Below are 27,984 nucleotides of genomic sequence, written 5' to 3'. Positions count from 1 at the left end.
ATGACAAATTAGGCCACAAGACATTGTTTTAACCAAGGCCACTGACACAGACCCTGTTGCACACAGGCCTATGTAAATTTGGTGGCGCACGCATGGCGTACAAAGCCAAAGATAGAGTAACAAATCAGGAATTTCCCTCCTGCCACTCCTGAGAGCGCAAGAGAAGACAAAAGTTACGGATTTAGCTCTTCTCCTCAGAGAGGAAAAAGGCGAAAGGCAGCTAACTTTTTGTCAGGACTATCATCATATGAAAGACTTTCCATGCGCATTGGGGACATTATTTTGGGACAACAAAAAAGTTGTTTTTATTTCATTATGAGTGTGGACCCACGGGCTTTGCACGATGACCTCTTTTAGAAACTTTGATGGAATAAACGGCGCACTGCAGGAGAGCAACGCTTACCAAGAATACTGTGATTTGCAAGTTTTATGACTTTTTTTCAGCTGCTCGGTTGGGATTGCTGTCGCTGGTCACTTTTTTGCTGCTGAGTTTCTCGATGGCGTAGGTGGCTGCAAGAGTTTGTAAATCACCTTTCTGGACACGGATTTGTTATTTTTCAAGCAGATTCATCTGGAATATTTGCGTAAAACAAATCGGAGTACTAAAAACCCAGTGAAAAGTCATCGTCATCACTTTGAGAGAGGGGAAATGCGGAGCGAAAACGACGTCTAGAAGGATGCTGCTGCTTGTACAATGGAAGTGAAGAACTCTTTTGCTGTTGTTGCGGTGGTTTGTCTCTTCTTTTGCTCCAGTTTCAGCCAAGAACTTAACCCCAAAGGCAGGAATGTATGCAAAGTACCTGGGTAAGCATCAGTCCAGAGAAAAATAGGATTTCTTCTACTGCTTATTCATGCAAATCATCTTGTTTGTATACGTTTTCCTTGTGGCATTGTCTGCCTGAGGATGTGACTATCTTTAAAATAGTCCAATCATAACTTAACTCCTCAAGTTTTATTATGACACTGAAGAATAATTTGGTTTTAAAACAGCGTTGGTCACGAATAGCGGTTTTCACTAAAGTGGAAAAAGTGTTCACATTTGAAATCAAACGCTGAATTCACCCTCCAAACTTTTCTTTTACTTTTATATCACAAAACTTAGTAACACTGTCATATTCAGTATATTATTTCACGTTGACTTCTTTCTATCAAACATATAACGTGTTCCCAGTCCGCTGTATAGCTGGAGGAGGAGTCCACTGAAGAAAGCAGCCATACAGATGTGTACATCTGGAACAGGAGTGCTTTCATTGCTCTGTAGGGGGCGTTTTCATTGACCTGCATAGTATTCGTGGCACCATTTAATAAGACATTATGGCTAATAATGCACTTTTACAAATAACATTTTTGGAGAGTTTTGTGAAGTTTATAACATGTTTAAAGGAACACATTTTGGTAGAAACTTGATATTTCGAAATACAGATCAATTACAGGAAATGAATAGTATAATATTCTGGGGATCAGCACATTCAGACAGCTCTGTCTCAAAGGTTAAAGCGCCCAAAAACATATTTGATGACCTCTAGGAGTATAACTGAGCCTGTGGATGTCTAGTGTAAAGGAAAAACATCCAAGTCCGCAATTGCTGACTGCAGCATCCAAGCTTGTTGGACTGATGTCTATGAATTGTGGCAGGCAAGAAACAGCAAAGGTAATCCAGGGATCATACTCAGATGTTATAAAACAAGGCTGTAGCCATGTGGTCAGTATTTGGGGGGACTAAATCTACCCACCTCAGGATAAATTTCAACCTCTGAAAACTCATTACTGAATTAATAGATTTTTAACAGGTATACAATATACTATGTGAATATGCAATAAATGAAAGCTACTACTGTCCACATAAATTACACATGCAGTGTATTGCAAATGATTGAAACTTTACTCAGACTTTACACTGACTATGTGACAAATATAAAGTGTAATACGTAATGTGTAATATGTAATAAAGGCATTAATGTTGGTTGAATACACCCTAAAGCCGAGCTCTGCTGGGGTTCAGCAACACCACTTGGACAAACCACAGACATAAAGAGCACCATAACACTGGGTCCAAATATTAATGTCAGTTTTATTTTTCCGATTAATAATATAGATGAGGTTTTTTTTCTGTTAAGCAGAATACAACATAGAATGGGTCGCAAAACACATCACAAAATATACATAATCCCCCCTCCTCTACCTGTTTGTCCTATTCACACATATTTAAAACAAGACACACTCAACATATAAACCACTGCAAAACGAGGAAGTACTAAAGAAATACACATTTTGTCAATGCATAGACTAAAGTGTGATTCTCCACAAAGTGTAGCTCATTATTGGCAAATTTTTACGATTCCTTATAATGACATTTCTTAATAATTATTAAGGACAGTGGTGTGTTGTTGCTTCCAGTCGTAGAATAGCATTTTTGTTTTATCTATATTTTGAATATTGGACAACTGGGGGATATAACTTATGATTACTGTCTTGCCATAAAAGATATGTGATAAGAAATCATGTGCTTGGTATCTATTGTATCCTGTAACACAAGCAATCAAATATTTTGGAGGAAAATCAAAAATAGCTTATCCAAAAAACCTCACACTTTATCTTTTCATGCAGTCAGAATGAATTGTTAAGGTATTAAGAGCATCAAAAGTTGAGTGCTGTCATCTCATAGATGTTTCGCTGGCCAACAGTCAATTAACAGAAATTTACATCCTATTTTAGTATTTGAATTTTTCAGTTTGATATATATATAAATATATATAGCAATGTCCTTCACTGCTTGACAAGTTTGAGATTTTGCCCCCTTCCAATATTCAACAGTCATTGCAGTGAACTCTCCACTCACCACTCACTTGTTCTTCCCAATATGCCTATTTGTGTTGAATGAGATGCTTTCAGTACCAATGCAGGAAAATGGGCTTTTGAATCAGTTAAAGAGCCGCTATTGAATTTCTTGGCAAAGGTGGTTGATACCTTCTTTATGTAATAATGAAAAGCAAACAGGAGCACAGCAATGCTTTAAAACACCTAATTAATTCTGCAAAACAGTAAATGCAGTCTTTCTTTCCAGTGCTGACACTGTTTGCCCATGTGTTAAAGGTCAACAAGGGTCAACTGCATATGTGTTGACCAGATTTGTTCAAAGTTGGAGCAGCACAGTTGCAAAAAGTTAAATCCAGTGTCATGCTATGAACAAAATACTGGTAAAAAAAAAAGAGCTTATTTAGAAATCATCTTCTTCCCATAACAAGTGAAAGCATTCAGAGCTCAGACCTGTGATCTCTACCACGTGCCTGTTTTGGCAGCATAAAAAAACACAGTTGCTCCCTGCTCATTGACTGAAAGCAAACTGCCATCTTCAAACACTTAAGGGGAAGCTGACGTGTTGCAGGGGCCCCACAGAGGTTACAAGCGTAGGAGGAAGAGGAGACGCATCCGTCCTTTCCTGACAGGCCTAGCCTAAAACTTGGCTGCAAAACATTGTCTCTGAATATTCACATTTCCCCAACAGCCGAGGAAACCTAAAAAAAACTGATTAACTTCAATGATTCAGAGTTTTAAGGCTTTTTTTTTTTTTTTTACATTGGGAATGACCCATAATCAGATAATTATACAAACATGTTCTAACCATATGCGTCATATACAATGCCCTGCATACATTTGCAGAATTTGGCGACAGCCAGATCAATAAGAACTGTGAAATCAGAGAGGCCTGAGTTGTGTGTGTATGCTGCCTCTTTTATATGTGTTTGTTTCATTTTATTTCAGCCAGGTTCTTCAAAATTCACCTCTTATTCTCAAACTTATTTTCCAGATCATCAGGATTTGTGTGCTGCAGTGGATGGGGGCAGCTAGGGGATGAATGCCTGACACGTATGTACCACACAGAGGTCATTTATCAGCACATGTCATATAGCTCATTGTGCCAGTCATTTGAATAATACCACCTATTTTTGTTCACCCAAGCTCTCTGCGAAGGCAACTTCACCTGCAAAGAAAATGAGGTGTGTGTCAGGCCAAATGAATGTCGCTGTCGCCATGGATACTTTGGAGCTAGCTGTGACACTAGTAAGGGATTTCTTACATTTTCTATCATAATTTCTACCTTTGTCGATTTTCTATGCTCTTTCAAAAGCCAAATGAAAAATGTTTCACCTGTTAAATGCCATTTTAGCACTCTTAAAATCTCTGAAACTACAGCATGAGCCAGCATTTAGCAGATGTTGTAATCATAATGGGCCGCCATAAACGAATGTAAGGGAAACCCTGGACATCTGTCAGCTGGATTACCGAAAAAATTTGGCGCACTAATTCAAATTACCCTCACGATAAATTGTAATGACTGGTGATTTTTAATATAGTAGCATTAGCAAGCAAAAAATGTTTTTTGCCTAACACTTGCATTACAGACCAAACAACTACAAAACTAGAGGGGGGCTCGAAGAGCGCACACCTCGGTCATGGCCAAATGCCCTATCGTGCAATGTTAAAGGTGCAATATACAACATACAGATCATTAATTTAGCAGAAAACAACTATTTGTCATGTCCCCAAGCTAATGCACACTACTCAGACATTCACAGAAAAACAGTGATCATATGGCGAGCACCGCCATTTTATCACACTTTTAGCTCTAGCAGGTCGCTGTGGTGACTATAAGCTAACCCCCATTGACACTGTTAGCTCTTTCAGCACCATTGCTATTGTTAGTGCAGCATTGCTTGCCACCTCTATTTTGGCACAGCCGCCTCTATGTTTGCTTGTAACATCTGAGCTATGTGTAATCTTGGCCCAGACTATGAATGTCATATATTGTAAAGTGACATAAAAATCAGGAATGCGCCCTGTGATTTGGATCAACTCCAAAATTTCATGGGTTCTTCCTTGGCCCATACTTCACCATTCCACCAGGTTTCATGAAAATCGGCCAATATTATTTCCCGTAATCCTGATGACAAGTTACAAATACACAAAGAGACAAACACAAACCAAGCCGAAGACTTGAACTCTTTGGCGGACGTAATTAATCACATTCCCATCAGCTTTAGTCCAGTGATGTTTAGTTTTAAATTAACATACGCTAAACAAAGATGGTGATCAATGTAAACATACCTGCAAAAGTAAGCATGTTAGGATTGCTGTTGTGAGAGTTATAATGCTGGTGTTAAGCTCAAAGCACTGCTGTGCTTAAGTACAGCCTCACAGATCCACTAGCATGGCTGTAGACTTTTGCTCTTGTTGGATAATACAGAAGAAATTTTCCAGTTTCCTGATTACTGCACTTGTCTTTTAACAGAGTGCCCTGCCCAGTTCTGGGGCCCTGACTGCAAGGGGAAATGTAATTGTTACCCAAATGGCCAGTGCGATGACTTGACCGGCCAGTGTACCTGCAACCACAATCGTTGGGGACCTAACTGCGAGAATGCTTGCATGTGCCAAAAGGGCAAATGTGACCAAGACACGGGCAAATGCACATGCCATCCTGGCGTCTGGGGTCCCCAGTGCAACAACAACTGCTACTGCAGCATCAACTCCATCTGTGATGCAATGACAGGACGATGCATGTGCAATCCTGGCTGGACGGGGAGGAACTGTGCAATCCAGTGTAACTGTAACAATTCACCATGCGACCAGTTCACGGGGCGCTGCCAGTGCCGGGAGAGACTGTGGGGCCCAAGGTGTGAACGCTACTGCCAGTGCATCCACGGCAAGTGTAACCAAGCAGACGGCTCCTGTACCTGCACACCAGGGTACCGTGGGAAGTTCTGCAGGGAACCATGTCCTGCTGGGTTCTACGGTCAAAACTGCAGAAACAGGTGGGGAAAAAATCTTGGCAGAGAGCAGATGTAGCATATAAAAAACAAAGGAAACATGCAGTTCTACAGATGCCTAATGCTCAATCCCCTCGTCTGATCCATATTATGGTGCGGTTTTGTGGTTTTAACAGGAAATAAGATTTGTCATATGCTGCAGCTGATAACCCTTAAAATATCTTACCGTGTAACCTAATGGAGCAAAATTAAAGTGAGATTTGGGAGTTGGTATTCACATTATCCCATCATCATCAGCCAACATGTAAAAGCAATTCAGGTTAAGTGCTTTACCTTCCATGGACTGTGACATTCTCACAAGATATGGTTGCTATAAACTTAAAACAAAACAGAGTTCAGTGTTTATCTTCCTCTTTAAATGACCATTAGAGCAACAATTTAAAGCAGACAAATACGGATCCTTAAACAGTTTTGCTACATTTAGATGAGATCAGGGTTCCTACGGGTTAAGGAAAGTTCAGTTTTAGTCTTTCAAAGACTTTTTTTAAATTTAAACTAAGTATAAAATTTAAAACCAAAATTGAAGAAAGAGAAAAAAGCACACGAACCATCATCAGTTACTTAGGACTGAGTACAATTTTGCCCAAAAGTTTATTGTAACATAAAACATGATTTTTTTTGTCTTGTGGCAGAGAGTAATTAGAACAGAGCTGGGAAATGTCTGACATTTGTTGGTGAGGTTTCTTAGTGAATTTGCTACTTTTATTCTGCATGTGGGATTTCACTGTCTTGATTACCATTGTGCCAAGTTTGAAAAGCTTTGTCCATAAAATACTCAGAAGCTCATATGCATTGCCTGACATTTTTGGCCATGCAGCAAAATCTTTGTTAAATAGCAGTTTTTTGTTGAATTTGCACTTTCCCGTGTGGTCTAGGGTACAGTGACAGCTTGCTTGCAAACTGTGGATCCTTTTCTCTAGGCATCACATCTTAGCATCTTTCTGACTTTAGAAAGATTGATTTAAGACATTTTAATACCATTTAAGGCGTTATTTTTTGATTAATAAATCCAGTGCCTTTAAAGACTTTTTAAAAACCCACAAAAAACCCTGGATGAGTTGGAGGAAATTTTGTGCAAATGAGATAAATAAGAATTCTTTTTCTGTTTTCCGTGGCTGACAACAGGTGTGGTCACTGCAAAGGCCAGCAGCCGTGTAAGGTGACAGAGGGTCGCTGCATCACCTGTGACAGAGGCTGGAACGGTACACGCTGCGACCAGCTTTGCTCCAAAGGCTTCTTTGGCGAAAATTGCCAGGAAGTGTGTCCCACCTGTAAAGATGGTCACCACTGTGACCCCATCCACGGCAAGTGCTCCCACTGTAACCCTGGCTGGATTGGGGACAGGTAAGAAAACACACATAGTCAGTGCTGAACCGAGCAAGTTTGTATATATATAAATGTATTTATTAGGAGCAATAACAAACAGTAATAATCTATTTTCTAAAAGAATAAAATATATGGTTTGCACATATTTGTGAAACCGCGATATACCAGTTTGGAACCGCTGACCTAAAGGAACATTCGCCACTTCACACAGTACACTTTAGAAATGTGTCAAAGAAAAAACACATTATGTTGTTCAGTCAGACCTTTGTACCTGTAGAGCTTTGTCATTTTCTAAGTTTAAAACATAATGGCAGTGCCTTTAACTAGTAGCTACTGTCGTACCATTCTCTATACTGTGATAATGTCTGTGACTCATTGGAAATGACAGTAATCACAGCATTCCTTTTGTGTGTAATGTAGGTGCGAGGTGCGCTGCCCCAACGGCACATATGGTGAGAACTGTGAGAACAACTGCAGTCACTGTTACAACGGCATCTGTCATGTTGTCACCGGAGAATGCCTGTGTGACCCGGGATTTTATGGCACCTAGTAAGTCACAAGACACCTCATACCCCCCAAAAACTCACGTCTATGCTTTACAATACAGAGAGAAAATAGTTCACGGCTTTCATTTTACTTTTGTCACACACTTATACATCTTGGGAATTGAATGAGCGAGCTTATGTTTTGAGGCATTTTTTTTTACAGATACTGATAAAGAACACTCTTGAAGTAGAAAAGTTTAATTCCTACCAACTTCCATCACAGGAAAAGATTTTGCCTGGAACATAAAAACTGATCCCATTTATGGCTTTTTCTCTTTTTCTGTGTCCTATTTTCTGCGTCTGTCACTTGGAATGAACATTAAACAGATGTTGTTTTTGTCTGTACTCAAGCTGCAATATGACCTGTCAACCTGGCCAGTATGGAGTGAACTGCAACCAAACCTGCTCTTGCAACGACAAGAACTGCGACCCAGTCTCTGGTGCATGCTATCTCCGTAAGAACATCTCTTTTTTTAAGAGCACATGCTTTGTGGTTGATGTTGTTTGATGATGATGATGTTTTTGAAAGGGTTTCTGTGAACAGCAGTAGCCAGGAGTGTTTTTCTAAATAATGTACCTTTTCAGAGACAAAAAAAACAGCTATTTCCTACACATAACGAAAGAATTATAACCCTCTAAAGTGTTTGTCCAAAAAGCCAGATGCCACTAGTGCTGCCTGTGTATTAAATGTCTAACAGTTGGCTGTACACACCAAGTCCCAACAAACACATATATTCAGGTCAGTGTGTGTAGTGGGAGAGTTAACGTTGCAAGGCCTTGATAGCGTTTCCAGACCCAGACCGGTGTCCTTTTTATGGCTGTGTTTTTTGGCTCTCTTCCTGTCCAGCCAGGGAGAGAGAGAGAGAGAGGAAGAGGAAGTAAGAAGAAATAAAGAGGGGGACGCAGAAAATCTGAGAGAAAAAGAGAACTTGGAAGGGAGACAGAGAGCAGAGGAAAACTGTTTGGAAAGAAGAGATCATTAGAGGCAGGCGAGGAGAATATTGTAGGACATAAAGGTGGCATTTTGGCATGTTGAGCGGTGGCAGATTGGGCAGTGATATCATAAGACCTTTTAACTTGCCCCCACCCAAACAGTTTTCTATTCTTCTTCCAGCTGGGTTTAACCAAACGCCCAAACCGCCAAACAATCCATCTCAGCCTTATGTGACAGTGTAAAGGCCTGATGGCCGCCGCTACTTACCTCTTAAAGGGATACTTTGCCGATTTTCAAACCACTTTGTTTTAAAACAGTGTGGTCCGTATATGTAGATGAACTGTTGTAAACTTCCCTCCATCTAAACAGTCCCTATATATCTCTCCTCCTCCTATTAGATATTATCAAAAAAAAAATTTATTTATTTATTTAGCACTTTGTTAAGGTCATTCTCGCTTTCTCATCATCTTGTTTGTTTTTTTACCTTTTTTTCTTATTTTCAGGTAAAATTTTTTCTAACTTTTTAACAAGTTCTTGTTCATTTTTGTGCCATTTCTTAATAACTTACTTTTTGCCTCTTGCCATATTTTTGAGCGAGATCAAGCCGATTTTCTCAGGCTGTACTTGAGCATTTTTGTATTCGCCTCCATCCACATTGTCACCATGGAAACAAAGAGTGTAAATACAGATCAAGAGACAGACCTGTCCCCCTCTCTCTCTCTCTCTTTCTCTCTCTCTCGCTCTCTCTCTCTCTCTCTCTCTCAAACTCAAACCAAAATCTGATCAAATGGTAAAACTTGTAAATGCTAATTTAATATAAATCAAGTTTATGTCTATTTTTTGCCTAAAATGCTTTTGGAAACACATTTAAGTGCCATGTTTAACAATATTGCGGAGAGTTTGTCTGGTGTGGCGCAGTGCATTCTGGTAGTTGTAGGCTTTCCACCTCTTAAGCAAAAGCAACTGTTTTCTCTGGTCATGCAGCACCAATTTCAAAAGTATAATTGCGTCTTTCTACTGCATAGACAGCCTAGTTTTATTAAAGCAGTGAAAAACTTCTTTAACTGGTGGTTTGCTTCTTTTCTGGTGTCATCTGTCCTTGCTAGCGCCAATTGCTGTCCGTGCTTATGCAATACAGCACTTATTATGGTTGGGGTGTATCCCACTTGAAAAGGGAGGGGTGCTAATAAATCATCGATGAGTTATGGTCAGGGGCATGTGGTAAAGAGGGGGTGAGGGGAGGAAGTTGCAGGAAATCAGCAATGAAAGTGGTCTTGAGGGGGATAAGATTAATAGTGAATTGCAGCCTGTTGCAATATTCCTCAGAGATTCTTCATGTCAAGCAGCTAGTGAAAATCGATTGTTAATGCAGCATGATGCTATATCTTTATTATCAAAGCCACATTGATAAAGATTATATACAGTTAGCTAAACCTTTAACTCAAGTCACTTGTACTCACTTGTACGGTAAATCATAATAATTTGCTATATGCCGAGGTCTTTAGTGTTAGTGATGACGGAGTGAGAGATTTGTTGAAACTGGCATTCAGAGCTTTGCTCGCCAATGTGGCACACCCAGAATTCCCTGCTTCTCGTCTTTCAGAGCCCAACCAGCGGATGGGTGTGATTGCGGCTGGAACCCTGGTCTCCTTTTTACTGATCGTCCTGCTCTCGCTGCTGTGCTGCTGCTGCCTGTGTCGACACAAAGACGACCACAAGTGAGTGACAGATTGGTGTCTTCACCTCGGTGGTCCATGGTGGGGAGTTGTAGTTCCTAGGAGGCTTACCCTGGTTATATAAATAGAGAAAAATATTTTCTTTCACATGTACCAGGTTGTTAAATGAATAAATGTATATAAATTGTATTTCAAGTACATTTATATATTGACACTAGAGTGTGTGTAGCAATGTGAGCAGCCCCCAAGCCCTCAATAGAGGCACAGGGCCAGCTTTAATATGCCTCTTTTGAATGATTCATTTGGATTTCCATGGCGTCATCCCTTTTCAATCTTAACCAAGACAACTCTACCAACAGCAAAAAAGCCAAGCGGATCCTGTGTGGACGATTCAGCCGAATCAGCACTAAACTTCCCCGTATTCCACTGAGGCGACAGAAACTGCCCAAAGTAGTCGGTAAGCCCCAAAACTCTTTCTCATATCCCACCGCAGCGCTGCCAGAAGCTGCTGTGTTTTATGTAATCATCCTCTCTGCTGCAGCTTGTACAACACGGTCTGCTGAAGTGGCATCACTCACAGCTTCATTAATAACCAATGCAAAGGACAAAAAAGTAATGATATTCAGATTCTGACTTTAAGTAGTCAGATATTATGAAAACTGTGATTTCACTGGCTGTCACAGTTTTTTTGTTGGCATTTGTACATTAATTAACAATTTCAATTTACATTAAAAAAAAATCAGAGTGGAAATGGTGTGGAAATATTTTGAAATATTGCAAAAAGGTTTTCATGCAAAGGGGAGATGGAATCTGGGGTATCGATAACTGTTAATGCAACTAAGTGCAGAAGTGGAAACAGATTCTGTAAATAAATATAGTTGTGACCTACTGTCATTTCACAGGCTACCAGAAGCTCTTATAGTCATTTCTGGAGGCTAATTTATGCTTATTTAAACACACATGGCTGTTATCAGGACCCAAAAGCACAAAGGTGTAAATTAGTTGTTCAAACTCTCTATTTCCATTTCCCAGTGTGCTCTCCATTATTATCATGGATGCATAAGGAGAAAGGGATACTGTTATGAAGACGAGGCCCTGTGCATTGCTATGAAATTGCAAAGTGGTGTATGAAGCCAAAAAAGTTTGACTTTGGTGTGTTAAAGTACACAGATCTTCTGCTCTGCTTCCACAAAGCAGAAATGCTAGAGACTTAAGAGTACTAAACTTTTGGTTTATTGCTCTGCCAACTTCAACAGGGATGTAAGAATGGACTGAGTATTTGTAATCGGCACAATTAAGTTGCATATAAGTTAGTTGGACTTTGTTTGTGGGTTTATTATCAAGAGGATTGTGTTTTGGGGTTTCTGATCACTGTTTTACCTCTCTTACCTCCAGTCCTCCCTCATTCTCGCTGCTACACACCTGCCCAGCATCAGTCCCGTTAGTCCCTCCCTGCTTTCTTCCAGTCAGTCAGCTCCCTGCCTGGTTTTCTGCCTAATACGCACTTTTTCTCCACCTGCACTTCATCCCCTCGTCAGACTAGCTTGTATTTAAGTCCTGGTTTTCAGTTCAGTCTCTGTTTGAACCTTGATTCATGTTGTGTGAGCACCAGTTTGCACTTGTCTTGCACCAACTTGTATAAAGCGAGATCTAGCAGAGTTCCTGTAGCCACAGCCTCCTGCATTTAGGTCCACCTGCTCTACACCACATGACAAAAATGACTTAACCCTTTGAAACCTGGGCAAATTGTTTTGATTTCTTTCAAAAACATCATCATCATTTATTGACGCATCAAAGAAAATAGTGGTACAGACTAAAATACCATACAACAGAAGAAACATGTGAAAGGGCAACCCAAAATAAGCTACCCAAAGGTTTTGGGAGGGGACCCCAACAATGACATGTAACATCAAAAACAAAAAAAGCAAACAAGTAACAAACAAGCAAACATGGGGAGAAACAATAAGCAATTTAACAAGACATGGCCACAAAATTGTAAAAAAGTTACAAGAAAATTAGTCTGAAAAGTAAAAAGTAAAAATAAACAAGAAAAAGACATATCAGTACTGAAAATTATGTATTCTATGTTTTATTTATTTTTGTATGTATTAAATTATGTCTCTGTTTTTGAGGGGGAATAATTTATTTTTAATAAAACTATTTTTTAGGTGACTTTCTTGTCACCTTTAACTAATGTCTTGCAAATTGTGGAACATTTTCTCGCAAAATTGGTCATTGCTTTTTTCCCCCCATGTCAAAAACTGAAAACCAATTTCTTCAGGTTTCAGCTGATGTTGATCAAAGTTTCAAAGGGTTCATCTTGCAGCTCTTCTAGAAGTGTTATTAGACTATATGAATCAAATCCCTGAAGTGAAATGAATCATTATGTGGGGTTTGTGATCCTCAAAAATATGTATCTATTGATGTCTAAACATCTTTTTCACAATGCATGTCTAAGGGAAAAGTCTTTTTGGGCCCAATCAGGTGATGAACCTTGCTGGTGTAATTCCACCTTTGGCCACTATGTCAAGAAACATATACACATACACATATACAAGAAAATGACCTTATGACTGGAAAATTATTGCCACCTAACTGAGTATACCAGCTTTCAGTATTCACATAACAGTAGTGGAAGGAAAAGCACATTAATTCCCTTTTCTTTTTCCTATTTTCTGAAAATTTGACTAAAATTTGCATCGCATTCGGATGGTAAACTCAACTGATAAAAGCAGTGAATGGCAGTCCAAGTGAGCATTTTCCTTCAGTGCTACCTTAGTCTTCCTCTTCGATGATGAATAGGGTTGAAAAGTGTATGGTGACTGCCAGGCGAGTATGGGGTTTCATTTGAAAGGAATGCACTGGTTTTAGAGCCCCTTATTATTCTTGGCACCCTCAAATGCCATGTGTTCATATTATTACAACCCTAAACTGGGGCTTTTTTTCGTCCCATTTTTCTTTACTCGTTTCCATCGTCTTCTTCCCCAAGAAAATTTTTCTTTAGCTGAGGAGGAGGCTGTGTTATTAAAAGAAGGCCAGTGGTTGTCAGGGGGCCCGGGTGGTGGTGAGTGACGTGCTATCAAAGGCTGCACTGTTTGGGTGGACGCTGTGGCTCTGCTGCTCCATGTGGAGGTCTCGTGGTCTGTGACAGATCTGTCTGTGACCCCAGTCTTTTTTTACAGCAGACAGAGGCGATATGATGATCTTTTAAACCCTTGCCACACACAGCTCAAAATGGCTGGTTTTGTTCAGGCTTCAAAACAGTTTAAAAATAGAACACTCTGTTATCTGAATTTCTTTAGAGATTCCAGTGTTTGTATAAGTAGATGCATCACTATACAATGATAATCACATCTAAACTATTAAATTAATCAACTGTTTTGATAGTTGATTTGTCAGTTTGAGTGATTAGAAAAAAAGGTCAGAATTCTCTGACTCCAGCACTTAAATCTATAGTAGGCAGTTTCTTTTTGGCGTTATTGGAGAAAGAAAAAACTCTGAGCGTGTTGTAATTCAAGTGGACTCTTTAAAAACACTAAGGAAAGACTTTTCGGTTTTTAGTAGGGTCGCTCTCATCTAAGGGTGGCCTAAGAGAACACGAGTTCTGGACCTCTTGGCTACATTTCCGGCTTTAGAGTGCCTAGCCTCTGATGGGAGACTTTGGCAAATCACCAGTCACAGGTCATTTCAGAGTGTGAGAAAAAAAATTAGATGCACATCCACATCTCTCAGGTGAAAGCCTGATTGAATCCAGCAGAGAAATTTGCTAATCCAGCATGAGTAACAGCTGGTTAAACAACCAAAAAAAAACATCTGCTAACTAGAGCCAAAGACTTAAATCTGTGGCTTTAAGTTTACATTATGTAGCGTCTAGTGAGAGCATTGGATCACAGTGAATCTTCCAACTCCCCACTCTCCAAGTGGGAAGAGAGTGGGCAACTTCGGGGATAGACTCCAGTCAGCAGCCACAGCAACCTGAATCCAGCCAGTGCAAACCCCAGCTACTGGAGATCAGTCAGCAAACTTTCTGTTGCTGCCTTTACATAGGTTAGGCGTGGTGGTCCTGCTGGCCAGCAGCCCACTGTTATACTCAATACTGGGGGATTTGTACTGCTTGAATTTGAGCCACTCAGGCCACCATTCAAAGGTCATTTTCCTGAGCTTCCATTCAATTAATAAAAAAAATAATCAACAGATTAACAGACAATGAAAAGATTTGCCCTCATGTAAGAATACATGAAGATGCAATGTCCTGTCTTGTCACGACCAGCAATATTTTCCTGCACTTCACAAATTCCTATGAGGAATGTTTTCATTTCATGTTTTCAAGACATGGAAATATTTTTTCTCTTACTCTACAGATCTACACAGCAGCCCATTTGTATTAATTATGCAAATATTTTATTTTGAAGTAGAAGATAAATAACATTTAGCAAACAACACTGACAGAACATCGAGATGACATTTGCGTCAGAGCTAAAGCAATTAGTCAGTTAATGAACTAGTCCACTGGCAGAAGGTTAATGTACAACAATTGTCAACATCAATTTATTTTTAAATGCCATTTATCAAGAAATAAGAGCCAAACATTCTGCGGCTCCAGCTTGTCAAAGTTGCTGCTTTTGTTCATTTGTCATTGTGGATCTTTTGACCGTTGGTCTTAAAAAGCAAGCCATGGGAGGCTCTTGGCACTTGTGATGGGATTCTCTCACAATTTTTTTGACATTTATGGATCTGATGATTGATTTGAGTTGAAAAATATACGGTACTCTAAGGGTTGCACAGCAGTTTCAACTTTGCTTCAGCTTAAGCATCATTACGAAACACTGTAATTTGATTCTTTAAAAGGGCTCGACTGGAGTCAGTGTGCTGTGGAGGGAGCTGATGACCTGGTTTCTTCTCCGTGTCTGAGCAGCATGTGCCTTTGCAGTTGCCCAGCTGATTTTTTATAAGCTAGGATCTGTTTCTTTTATGCCTTAGTCAAAATACAACACTGGGACAGAGTTACCTTTGTCATCACAGTGGGGGACATTAATAGGCTTGTTTGTGGAGAAATTAACCATGTGAAGCAATGTGACAGAGGCATAAAAAGCACCATCATCTCAGCCAAATGCCCTCTTAAACAAGTAATTGAAATACAACTCTATGATAAGATACTATGATGTTTTTATATTGTAAACAAAGAGACAATATGCATTTTTGGGCTTTTAGCAAGAAATTAGTGAAAAGTTACAGGAGAATTACCAGAAAATACGCAAAAAAAGTCGAAGAATAGTTGAAGAAAAAAAGGAAATGACCTCAAGAAAGTGTTGAACTAATTTCTTTTTTCTGTAACATAGCTTTAAATATATAATTGAGAGAGTCATATATAATACTGTAGACATTTCTACCTTGTTTTTTTGATCTAATAATCCTCAGATCATTTCCTTGTCCTTTTCTTGTCCTGTTGCTCATTCTGTTTTGTTTTTTCTGCGTTTTTAAAAGAAATATAATCAATATCCTTAGGTTTCAGAGGTTTAAATGCTGATGGAAAGCATTAAAATGCAGCACAACAAAACTGCTGTTGAATTTACAACTTTATGTTAAGATATGAGGATGTGTTTGCACTGTAAGCAAAGAGACAATATACGATTTTAGTCTTCTACTGTCAATATTTCTACATTTCCAAGACCAAATAAATAGACCACAATACCCAGACAAATCTATCACAATTAGTTTGCATGTTTCTTGTCTTTCCTGTCTTGCCTGGTTTGTGCTATCCAAATGTTTGCTGCTCTGCTTTCTGTTGGGCTACCCACAGAAGCGTGGTCTGCCAACATTTAGAAACTCAAACTCTGACTGGGGCTACACAGTCCTGCACACACACATTCCAGAGGGGGCCCGATGGGGCTGGAAACAGGAAGTGGTCAAATTTACCCCAGCCCGTGTCAGAACTGTGATTTATCCACACCAGGGTCAGTGGCAACAGATGTGGCAAAATGAAAAAGGAACAAGGGGGGAAGTGGGGAAGGAAGACAACATTTATTAGCATATTTAGCCTCGGAGAAACAGCTACATGAACACTGGGTCACCAATTCACCTCTTAGCTGTTTGCTTGTAGTTTGGCATTCCATTCTGAGTATATTTACTCCACGCCCAACAGATTCACGTCTGTCCAGCATTCCTCGCATCCTCTGTGTCCAAACGCTTCCCCATGGGTGAGGGCTCACTGAACCACCACCACCTGCTTTTTTCATCTTTATTTATCCTGGGAAAGTTGGCTGGGATTGTAAGTGTGTTTGCAGAAACACTCAACTTCACATTGATGCATTTGTGAGCTGCCTAAAGAAAACTTTCACACACCCAAAAGTCACTCTTAAGTTCATTTATTAAGATGAAACAAAGTGGAAAAGGGCAGCTTGAGTTTTTAGGAGTACTGGTAAAAAGATCAGTGATTGGTCAGTAGCACAGTTGGGACCAAGTCATTGTTTTACAAGTCACAAGTATGTCTCGAGTCTTTGCGCTCAAATCCCAGGCCAAGTCCCAAGTTTTAAACTGAGTTTCAAGACCTAAACAAGTAATTATGCACTCTACACCATGTTTAATGCTGCAACAGAGTGACGATATATAAAATTTACAAAAATCATTTATGATTTTTAAAATGTTTCTTTATTAGTTACAATTTTGAAATTTAGCAAATTGATTTGATATCTTGAAGAAATTGGTCAAAAACTTGTATTAAGAACTTGTAAAAAGTTACAAGAAACCTCAAGAAAGTGCTAAGAATTTTTTTCTGTTACATAATTTAATTGAGAGAACTACATATGCAGCTTTTTTGGACACTTTTTCCTTAATCTGACTATGCCCCCAAGCCCATTTTCAGTTTATTTCCTTGTCACCTTTTACTTATGTTTTTGCAGTTTATGGGAGGTTTCTTAGCATATTGCTCATTGTTTATTGATTTTGTGTTTTTTGAAAGAAATCAAATCAATTTTAACATATAGTTGTTTCAGGAAATAAAGGGGAATTGATTGATTCATGGCACACTTTTTAAATAAAATACGATTTAAGTCAAAAGGCTGAAGCCAAGTAAGAAGTCATTGGAGGTAAAGTCCAAGTCAAGCATTTTTTTATTTTGCTTAGTCGAGTCTAAAATCATCCAATTTATGTCTCGAGTCCATGTCATGTGACTTGATCCCACACCTCTGTTAATAGGCTTTGCATTGACCATGATGGATGTCGAGTGACACTTATTTGTTTTTGACTCTGCAGACAATCCTGTAAACCTTACATTATTTCAGGATCAAACATATTGTTTCTTCTTATTATTGCCAAGAAATATCACAGGTCTTTGCCCAGATTTCCACAGCTGGACCAGGCATTTGAACCAGCAACTTTCATTCCCCTATAGCTCCCTCAGCCTTTAGACTACCTCTGCCTCAGGTCTGGTAATGCATTCCCCCACCGAGCAACTGTGGTGGAGGAGCTCTGCAGCTGGGATGTGTCAATAATGTCCTGTTGTGCGTTGGCCTCCATGTAGGGAGGGATCACAGTGGCGTCCAGTCTGCAGAACAATCCGCCCCGCTCAACCCACAGGCTGTAAGGAGCAGCTTTCAAGGGCAGCAGTTGTTCATCACTGCATACAAGTTATGTCTTAAAATGCCCATGTGTTAGCTTGTTGACTTACTTAACTGAAGTCTTTGCATAGGTGAGCTTCTTTATATTCCTCAGTCACTCAGAGTCTCTGCTTATCTGGCTGCTGTAGCACAGTGAAAGTCCCTGCACACAGGCAGAAATGAAGACAGAGCACATACTCCGTCTTACTCATTTATTTATTTCTCTCATTGAATTGGGGTAAAATATTATTTGTCATCCACACCTCTGAATAAATATTTTGCTGGGTTCTGTATACAGTATATTATTATTAATCCACCACATTCACACAAATCTGATTTATTTTCGAAAGTTAATCCAACCAGAGTAGCAGTGCTGCATAAGACTTTGGAGTCATTATAGTAGTCATAAAAGTCCAACTCTAAAGTAGAGAAAGCAGGGTGGCATTATTCTGGTAAACAGGATGTCCTTAAATAATCACATAAATGGTTGGCCTTGAATGGAAGTCCCCTCTACATTCATATCTAAACGCCAGCTATTTTTGGTCTTTGTTCTAACCCTTTTACACACATCTGCACTTGCTTATTGTAGACATGTTGTCCCTGTGTTGACATTATCTAACCTTAGACACCCAAAGTCCAACATATAGTTCAAAGCTTTAGATGACTTGTTTTTGATAAATATGAAATACTAATTTTAGCAAGCAATAATTTAGATCAGTGAAGCAATAAAACTTAGTCTAATGCGTTAAGTTTATTTGCAGGTCAACAAAATTGCCAAACAGATATTCTATCTGAGGTAGTAACTTTTTTAAATCGATCTTGTGGAAAACAAAAAAAACCTCAGCACCCTCAGGAGATAAAAAAAAAAAAACAACAACAATTAGGGTCCCTGAAAATTGATTGGTACAAAAACTACTTCTGTGGCACACACCAAAATATCCTCATAAAGTTGTTTACAAATTTACAAACAAATTAGTGCCCCTATTGGTTTGGTTAGGTTTAGTGAAGTCACATTATGTACGTAATGTTATGTAGCCTACTTAATGTAAAGTTACATTCTTAACTTTAAGTTACGGAGGTTAGGTTTAGGAAAGCAAAGTAATGTAGGTTAGGTTTGGGAAAAGAAATATGGGTGGGCGTTGCCACATTACATTATTACCGAAAAGTTATGTATGTACTGTAACATGACAATGTGCCTTAAAATATCCCAGTGTTTGTTTGGTTTCAAACGGGACACAAACACTGGTCTTCTGGGGGAAAGTCATGTGCTCACTTGACCCGTCCACCACCTGAACCTACCTTCTTATGCAAACGTTTGCTTTTTTTAAACTACTTCCTTCTCTACTCAGCACATTCATCACATGATTGCAGCCTGCAAAAAATTGTGGATTATATAAAAATTCTGATGCTTTACTTTTCGTTGGTATACCTACGAACAGTGTGTGTGTGTATGACAACAGGCTGTGCACACACATACACATGAGCTAGTTCTCTGACCATGACTTAATCTGATTGTTGTTTTACAAAAACGTTGAAAGCAAGCAAAGCACAACAGAAGATGGTAAGGTGTGTGACAGATGGATTGGACACAGAAAGCAAGAGAATAAATAAAACCAGACCAGTTTATGATGAAAAATAAACCAGACGTGTAATTTATACACTGCGGTGAGAGGAACCTCTAAACAGATCATCTGCTAACTTAATATGTATTTGAATGTTATCAAGATCAAGGCTATAGCATTTTGAAAGCAAATGCATATATCTAACACTAACTAGGGGAGATGCAGTGAGAATGTTGATAAAGCTGTGTTAAAAAGGCTTTTTTACTGCTTTTCATACTGATATCACAAATGAAATACTAAGTTAGTGCAGTTTCTTATCTGGAAGTGCTTTTACAAGTCATCAAGTCTGCAACAGTCCAATCATACATCACTTAAAGTAGCTCATCTTTTTAGTTACAGTCAAACAACGGCTAAGGAGCTTGGATTTGTTCCTGGCCCGGGTCCTGGTACAGTAAGGGGATTTCTTCCACTCGAGGGTTTATCTAAGGTCTAAACAAGTGGATGGACCCATGTGTCAACGGGCATGTAAACAGGAGCATCTGATGTGGTCGGTCATGTCGAGTTAACGCCCAGTACAGTTTAAGCCAAAACTCACGCCAGATGGGAAGATCAGCCGCAAGTATCCCTCAGAAACCACAGCTGTCCTGAGACTGAAGGGTCAGCACAATTCTGCAGTGTCTGAGGGGGAGGAAGGAAGAGAGAAACATGACTTGACCTACATATTGTTAAGGGAGAGGATTCTGTGGAAAATGACGAAAGAAGCAGTTTGTGGCTCATTTTGCTCAACACCTAAATACTGGAAAAGACATTTTAACATTTTACAACAGTTTAACTGGATATCAGACAATGCTCTGTATATTTCTCTTGTTTATACAGATTCTTAATAATTACAACCCCATACATTTTAAAAGGAATAGTTGACATTTTGGGAACTATGCTTGTTGTGTACAGACTAAAGGGGAGAGCGGGGCTGGTTGGGGCAATTTTGTATTGTCAGTAAATAGCCTACAGGCTGTCTGGTTCTCCTTGTTTCCAGTCATCATGCTAAGCTACGTAATTGCATGTCCCTAAAGAGTGCTGCAGGGATGATTTTTGGTTTGGTTTTTTTGTAGGCTGACCCTGAAGTTAGCATTGCCCCAGTCCTGCTGAAAAAAAAACTATGATATTTCCATTACATTTTGGATTATTTCAGAAATAAGCTCTGTGGCAAAAAAAAAAAAAGGTTATGATACATGCTTTGTTTAGCATGATAATCTTCTATGAACACAATTGTTATGGGTTTTGAGACATAAATGCAATCACATGAGGTGAAAAGCTAACGTTTGGCTATATACAAACTACACCTAGGACGCATGACGTTAATGTTGCCACCTAAAAAAAAGTAGATTTTTTAGTGTTTTTGCTTTATTTTTACTTTCATGTCATTTAGTTGAATTAGAATGAGAATTTGAACTTTAGCATCTTGTAGAAATTCATAAATTAATGAGTTATTTAGTTGTTTGGGTCAACAAGAAGTTACAGACCCACCAAAAAAACAAATGGTAGCCTTAGTTTTTTTGTGTGTTTATGAATTTCTCTGTATTATGATCGGTCAGAATTCTTTAAACCTTTAAACCTGCTATGATACAACTAAAACTCCACTTTTTCCGCAGACTCACTTAAACCAACACTTTCTCCATTCTCTGCAGCAGTTGTGAGAGTGAGTGAGAACAGACTGTTGTTCTTGTAACACGGTACAATACCCTCTGGCTGACCTTTTGGCTTCTGCGTTTGTTTTCTGTTCTCAGTAGCCCACCACGACCCAGAGAACACCTTCAACTGCAGCTTCATCGAGCCCCCCTCTGTGGCCGAGCAGCCCTCCCCGTCCTCCTGGTCATCCCAGGAGTCTTTCTCTTCCTTTGAGAGCGGAGACGAGGGGCCAGTTTACTGTGTGCCCCACGAAGGTGAGTCATGAGAATAAATAAACAATTTAGTTATCTGGAATGACGCACATAAATCTCTAATTTGTTGTTGGTATGTAGGAGCCTTTACACGTACACAAGCATGCTGACAGACACAGGTTTTTGAGAGTTCTCTGGTGTGACCGTTTAGTGACTCACCACTTCTGTAAATCTCATTAGGTAGATAGTTTCTTTATCATATGCCATCTAGGTGCAGGTTTTGCTCCAAGAAGTCGGAGACTATAAACAGGAAATGGAATGGTCAAGTCAGCACATGGCACAAATCCAAACAGTGACTAACTCCTTGAAGTCTGATGGAAAACACCCGTTCCATCAGTTTCTATTCTGGAGGTCTGACACTGCAAGTCAGGGGATTTTTGCGTGCGTTGAGTGATTGATGGGTTTTTAGTGCTGCTCTCTTCATAGTTTAGTTTACTTCTCATTCTTCTCACGAATGGTTCAAGGGCTTTGAAACAACTGATTTTTGACTAAAAGCCTCAGGCATAAAATAATTGCTGTAAACATCCCAAAAGGGTTTTGAATTAGAGTCGTGCCGATAGGATCTGTTGCATTGGAGCCACTCCAGTCTCAAGTATGTGTGTACAAATTAGCAAATGAAGTGGTACAGATATCCGTCTTTAAATACGATGTGTGTTAGTGCTTTGTCGGTGGAAAGAAAACAAAATGTCTCCTTACAGATGAAAACACCCTAAAAACCCTTGTTTTTGCGAAGGTCACAGATAAGTCACATTGTTTACAAGTTTCACATTCAAAAGATGTAAAGTCTGTCTTCTGAAAAGACAATGCTACATTTTTGATTGTTCATCTTCTGTTCCTCAGTCCCTTTTATCCTCATAGTCTAAAATAACAAAGGGATTTACAATCTCTATAGCATACAACACCCTTTATCCTTAGGCCTTTGATTCATATGAGAAAAAAAAAAATCCACAAAATTAAACATAATGTACAGCAGTCTCATACAGTGTGCTAATTATAGGATAATGGCAAATTATACACTTCAGTGCAATAGTGGTACAAGTAGAGACTTTGTAATGTCAATGACTCAAGCAACATCAAATATAATGAATGAACTAGCCGCCATAAACTAGAGGCCCAACCCAATAGATAGACACATTTTAGTAAACTGTGGATAAAATACATTCTTACAGTATTATGTACACTGAAACTTTATGTTACTTTACATTTCAACAATGCTCTGGTTAACGTGTGGCTTTAGGCACTTAAAACTTGATTATGGTGAGGAAAAGATTGTGTCATACTTAAAAATCTGGTTTTGTTGGTACAATCCTGGCTGGAGATGCAACAATGTCTCAGTTACAAACAAATGCTTTCATGGTACTTTGCCCAGTGGAAAAACAGCATGTTCGGTGGCTAAAAAGACACTTGAAACACTATAATGACTCACTAGAAACAACGGCTTTTGTTGTTTGGTGATCTTAAACCATGGTCTAGAGCTTGGCAGGCACCTCACTTGGGTGTTATGCTATCCACCATCCCCTCCATCTCCCTATGACAAAGTCAAATAATATACTATGTTACTGAAGTAAAGTCTATACCTTTGAGAAGTACAAATGTAAAGTATTTGTCAGTGTCAAAAATAAAAGTACGATGTCAACACTTAATTCACGCTACAGGCCATGAAAGGCTGTCGTATAAAAAGCCTAAGTATATTGATTTAAGCCATTGTTTTATTTTATTGTTTTTAATTCAACTTGGCATTTACAAGAGGAAAGATGTCTTACTTCATCTGTCAGAAATTCCATAATCTCACTAAAATCAATAATCTGTATGGGAATTTATGATATCTGGTCTGTTTAATAAGTTATTTGTATAAAAAAAAAAGTACAATTAAAATGTTCTTTCATTTTGAATATTGGATATCTTCCTAATACCTCCAATGATCCACAGAATCTGTGAACGAGAGCAAAGAGAAGCGCAGCCCGAGCCCAGCAACAGAGAAGCCAGACGCTGTGCCCAATGAGGATGATGCAGGGGAGTACACCTCACTGAAAGACACTAGCATCACCAAAGCAGAAGGCAGCGAGCAGCCCCTGCTCAAGTCCTCTGACAGTGAAGGCTCCACCAGTGGCTCTGAGTCCACCACTGCAGCCCTGTACGCCCGCATCGCACGCCTCTCCAAGCAGTCAAAGGAGGACGATGGCAGCGGCAAGGATGGAGATGGCACTCCTACACCAGAAGCTAAGCGCAATGGAAAGCCACCACCTTCACCTGGCAAGCCCAAACCACGTCCACCAGACCCCTCCACTAAGCCTAAAGTGTCGTGGATACATGGAAATACTACAGGGTCTCCTCAACCAGAGCAGCAGGGGCTTGGAGGAATGAAGGCACTCGCTGTGCCAAAGGAGAAAAAGAGGAGCTCCAGCGATGGCTCAGCCAGGAGCGAGGAGCGACAGAAAATGAAGGAGAGGAGCCGTGAGCAACAGAAGAAACAAGAGGGAAAGGAGGCAGACGCCAATGGCTCCCCCAGCAAACACAAACCTCTGCGAGGTAAGAAGTCTGGGGATGAGCACAGCAGTCCCAGTCACATGGAGCACATCAACGGCGTGGTTCAGAATGCCCTCAAAAAGATAAGCAGCTTCCACAGCTCTTCATCTGAGAAGAAGAGTGCTGACACTCCAAAGGAGACCCCCAAGGAGCCACCCAAGAGCCCCAAGGTCATCCACCCCCATATGAACTCTGAGGCTGCCACGCTCCTGGCCGCTCAGCTCAAGGAGAAAACTCAAAGTATCAACAGGAATGAGGGGACAGGTCTGACAAAGACCAATGGTCTATCCACACCCAAGGGAAACCGGGAGAAGCCAACACCTCCTCAAAAAGCCAAGAGGACCCCCTCCAGTGGAATGGGCCAGCAGGGCTCCACCAAGCCCCTGCTGCCCACCTCCAGCAGCCTCCAGAAGATGGTGGCACCCGTCGCCACCGACCTCGGGGCCCCTGAAGCCAAGAGCCCGGAGAAGCAGGACTTGAACGGCTCAAGGGCAGGGGACCCGATGTTGGATGCTACACCAAAGAAGACTCCAATTAAAAAGCCGCCAAGGAAGAAAGGCAAGGAGGGTACTTTGGAGACATCGGAAAGTAAAACACCCCAGCAAAAGACAGCCATAATGCCACCACAGGTAGTGAAATAAGTGTTTTTTGAAGACAAGTCTGAGATGGATTTCAAAAAGACTAAAATGGATTTGAAGGAAGTTGAACCACATAGTTTTTCAATCAAGGAATTTTGACATTTTCTGTGTGAGCGTGCCGTGACTCCAGGACCAGTCAAGAGTGAGAAATGCTTTTAAATCAAGGACGGTTGAGTCGTATTGGTGAGTTGTATTATAATGACCTCTATACACCATTGTATTTCATTTCAAGAATCCTTTTTTTTTTGTGTAACGACTATGTATCAATCTCACACCACAACCTGTGGCTTAGCCGGACACAACTGTGAGAACGGTGGTGCACAGACATAATCCATAGTTCATTCATCTCTCTTCCTCTGCAGTACGTCCACCACTATATTTATATATGGATTGCTTGAGGTTGCATAACTGTAATTTGCAATGCAGGTGTCGGAGGAATAGCTATATTTTATGTATGCTCTCCAAAGGTACTAAGGGTACTAAAAATAACAAGGAAATTAGATCCTCTGAGGATTGCAAGCTATTATGTTTTGTTTGTTTTGTTTGTGGACCAACATGCATTAATACAGTTATATACCTTCAGCCACCTTCCTCATTCTTTATTCATTTTTTAGGCTATTCTTTGCAGATGAGGGTCTGCTTAATTATTGTCAATTAAAACAACACATAGAGAGCTCCTTAAGCAAAGAAAGCACCTTTTTATTGCCCTTTTCTTTTTTGCTAAAAGATGAAGTTTTAGGTTTATATGCCATGCTATAAGGAATGCTTTTCTTTAAACAAGTAAATTTGGTTACAAACCATGTACAAAATGACCCATACGTGACATCAGTGTTAACATATGTCTGCCCTGAAACTCTTAACTTGCAAATAATAACATTATGCACATGCACATTGGAACAGCAACAATTCATCAAGTTTCATCCTCCAAATGATCGCCACAGTAAGAAGGCTCAATGACCTCACCCTGCATAATAATTAGCCATGTGCTTCTTTTTGGGAGAGTGTGTGGCGTATTTTTGGAGGCATAGTCCTTTGGAGCAATGGCCATTTGTTTACGGGATAACAGACTGTTGAACACACAAGCTTTTGGTCTACTAGCTCTATTAGCAGCTATTGTTTGTAGTTCTGTGGAGGTCTATCGGCTGGTGACTGGAGCAACCTACCACAGTTACAGTACGACAACGGCAGCCTTCTGTAGTATCAATAGACCACTCTGACACTGTGAAGTGAGTGATCTCTGCCTGCACAGTTAAGTATGACGTAGAAAAAACATGGATGTGTGGGAAAAACACACGTAAATTCTAATGTAGTTGCTCTCATAGTCAGTGATAGGATAGGATATATATCGAATTTGGGACCATGCATGAAAGTGGCCCAGATATAATTGGAAAACTACTGCTACTCTGAAAAAATCAGATCTGTGTCACATGACAGCAAAAAAATCAGCTCTGGGCCATATTTTCCTGTAATGCGAACATAGCCTTTGACACCCCAAAGTACACAAGCCATGCTACATTTAGGATTTAATCGTCCTCTGTGCTGGTGAGTCACCTTTTATTCCTCACTGAGCTTTAGTGTTGCTGTCAAGGCTCTTCCCTACAGAAATACTACATTTTTGGGTTTAAAGTCTTAGCTCTCTTTTGTCCAACTCTGTCAGACATGGTTTGTTGAAACCCAAACTAGCTCTTTGATCTTTCTGCAAAAAAAGGGCTGTTTTTAAACCTCTTTCATACTTCGGCTAACACCAAATCACCAGAATGTGCTCTTACTGTACGTTTCATTCAGTCAGCTAAACCACTAAACCAAAAATGAAATCCCAAGCTATCCTATGTCCTCACTTTATGTCATGCTTATAAATCACTTTAAACTCACTTACTTTCTCTGGAATACAGCAACATCTGCAGTTTCCCAATGCAGCATGTAAGAAAACACACTGCAGGACAATACCCGCAGTAAATCAGATGCAATTGATAGTCTAGTTTAAGTAATGGCTGTCAGAGGTATCCTCTACAGATCTGACTACAGAAAAGAGACTGCCATGTGTCTTTATCTGCTCCTTCGGTTTAGTCAGAAAACTAGGTCAACATCGTCACTCTCACACCACGTGAATTTGTTTATGCCATTGGGGTATTGTGTGGAACAGAAATCTCGCCAAAGAGGTTTTGTCCCTCAAGGATCATATTATTTTAAGCTAGTAGACTCATGCTGAAGTAACAAGGTGCTTTAATTGCATTGTTTTAGGACTTAAAGACTGTAGGGCTAAATGGTACCGTGCCTCGAGTGTTAAAATGTGCCTCAACTGTGGATCAGTTTAAGCAAAAGAAGCCCATGTTTGCCTCAGTGTTGTTGCCAACTTTTATGTCAAGGTCCTAAAAAAAAGTGAACCAAAAAAGGGGTTGGGGTGGGATATGTAAACTGGACTAATTCAGTTTGTCAAGAGGCTTTTTTATTTCAGTTATTGGTGGATAGCTATTTTGAGAGTAGCATTCAAAACATGAGCTATGAACAGTGGATGATAGGTATGTACATTAACCTATCATCCATATCTGTTGGGCTTAAGAATATTTTACAATGACAGCTACTTTTAAAATTTGTCTCGTTTTACATGTTTTTATCAAGGTACAACACATTTCTTTGGTTATTTTTTCAACATTTTCTACTTGTATACATTGTGTACTTTTTATTATCTTTGTAAGCTGTGCTTATATGACCTTTTTAGTTTGTCTGTTTTCCTTGGTGTCAATGAACTGGCTTTCATGTTGTATTTGCTTTTTTTGGTATGTTGCTTATTTTGAGCTCTGAAGCAAACCTGCAGTATGAGTACTTTCCATCTTGTAAAGTTTACATTGGCTTTGTAATTGTTCTCTGTTGATGTTATTGTTTGTGTAACACTTAACTGCATGACGCAGAGTGTAATTATATGGCATTAATAGCTGCACCGGAAATCTGTAATCTTCTTGTTCCATCCAGTTGTTATCATCGCCTCCCATAAAACAAGAACTCATACGGAAAGGATTGTATAATACTACTATGATACCACTGTTGAAACAATTGCATATACTTAAAACCATAACATTGTTTTATTATGAGGTGGCAATTTTTTAAATCTGACTGGCCCATGCCTGTTTCTATAGGCGTACAGTGCATTTTTGTAAAAAAAATTAAGGGCCTGAAAAGCTGCAAAAACGTTACCAACTGTAAGGTATATTTTGTCTTTTGTGGTATGTTTTAAGCAACTCTGATTTCCATTTGTGTATGGTAATTAAATTGGTGTTTCCTCATTTACTTTTTTGGAATAAAAAAGCAATACATGTAGCTCTAGTTGAACAGAACTTAAAAATCTGTCCTCATTTAATTTCTTTTCAATGACAGTCATCATTCAGTAAGACCCCATGAGGTTCTAATGAACCTCAGTAC

At 39.6% G+C, this 27,984-nt stretch overlaps 1 protein-coding gene across 1 annotated transcript; it reads left to right on the top strand.

Moving 5' to 3' along the window:
• scarf2 (scavenger receptor class F, member 2) lies at positions 1-27,907 on the top strand. The gene is made up of 11 exons (XM_042488235.2): positions 1-804; positions 3,809-3,867; positions 3,961-4,062; positions 5,291-5,810; positions 6,951-7,169; positions 7,572-7,700; positions 8,048-8,151; positions 10,234-10,348; positions 10,666-10,763; positions 21,251-21,406; positions 23,333-27,907. The coding sequence occupies exons 1-11, from the start codon at positions 695-697 to the stop codon at positions 24,568-24,570; spliced, it is 2,850 nt and encodes a 949-aa protein (XP_042344169.2). The 5' UTR covers positions 1-694; the 3' UTR covers positions 24,571-27,907.
• Positions 27,908-27,984: the final 77 nt, after the last annotated feature.

This window comes from Plectropomus leopardus, chromosome 4, assembly GCF_026936395.1.
Source record: "Plectropomus leopardus strain MGB_pleo_1.0 chromosome 4, ASM2693639v1, whole genome shotgun sequence".
NCBI lineage: Eukaryota > Metazoa > Chordata > Actinopteri > Perciformes > Serranidae > Plectropomus > Plectropomus leopardus.
Note: the sequence above shows the minus strand (reverse complement) of the source record. Positions and strands in the feature narration are given on the sequence as shown.

Bases quoted from the DNA above. Each gene is read 5' to 3' on its own strand.
- scarf2 (XM_042488235.2), top strand. From the start codon at position 695: ATGGAAGTGAAGAACTCTTTTGCTGTTGTTGCGGTGGTTTGTCTCTTC. The intron at 4,063-5,290 runs GTAAGGGATTTC...GTCTTTTAACAG, and splicing joins TGGAGCTAGCTGTGACACTA to AGTGCCCTGCCCAGTTCTGG. The intron at 8,152-10,233 runs GTAAGAACATCT...CTCGTCTTTCAG, and splicing joins CTCTGGTGCATGCTATCTCC to AGCCCAACCAGCGGATGGGT.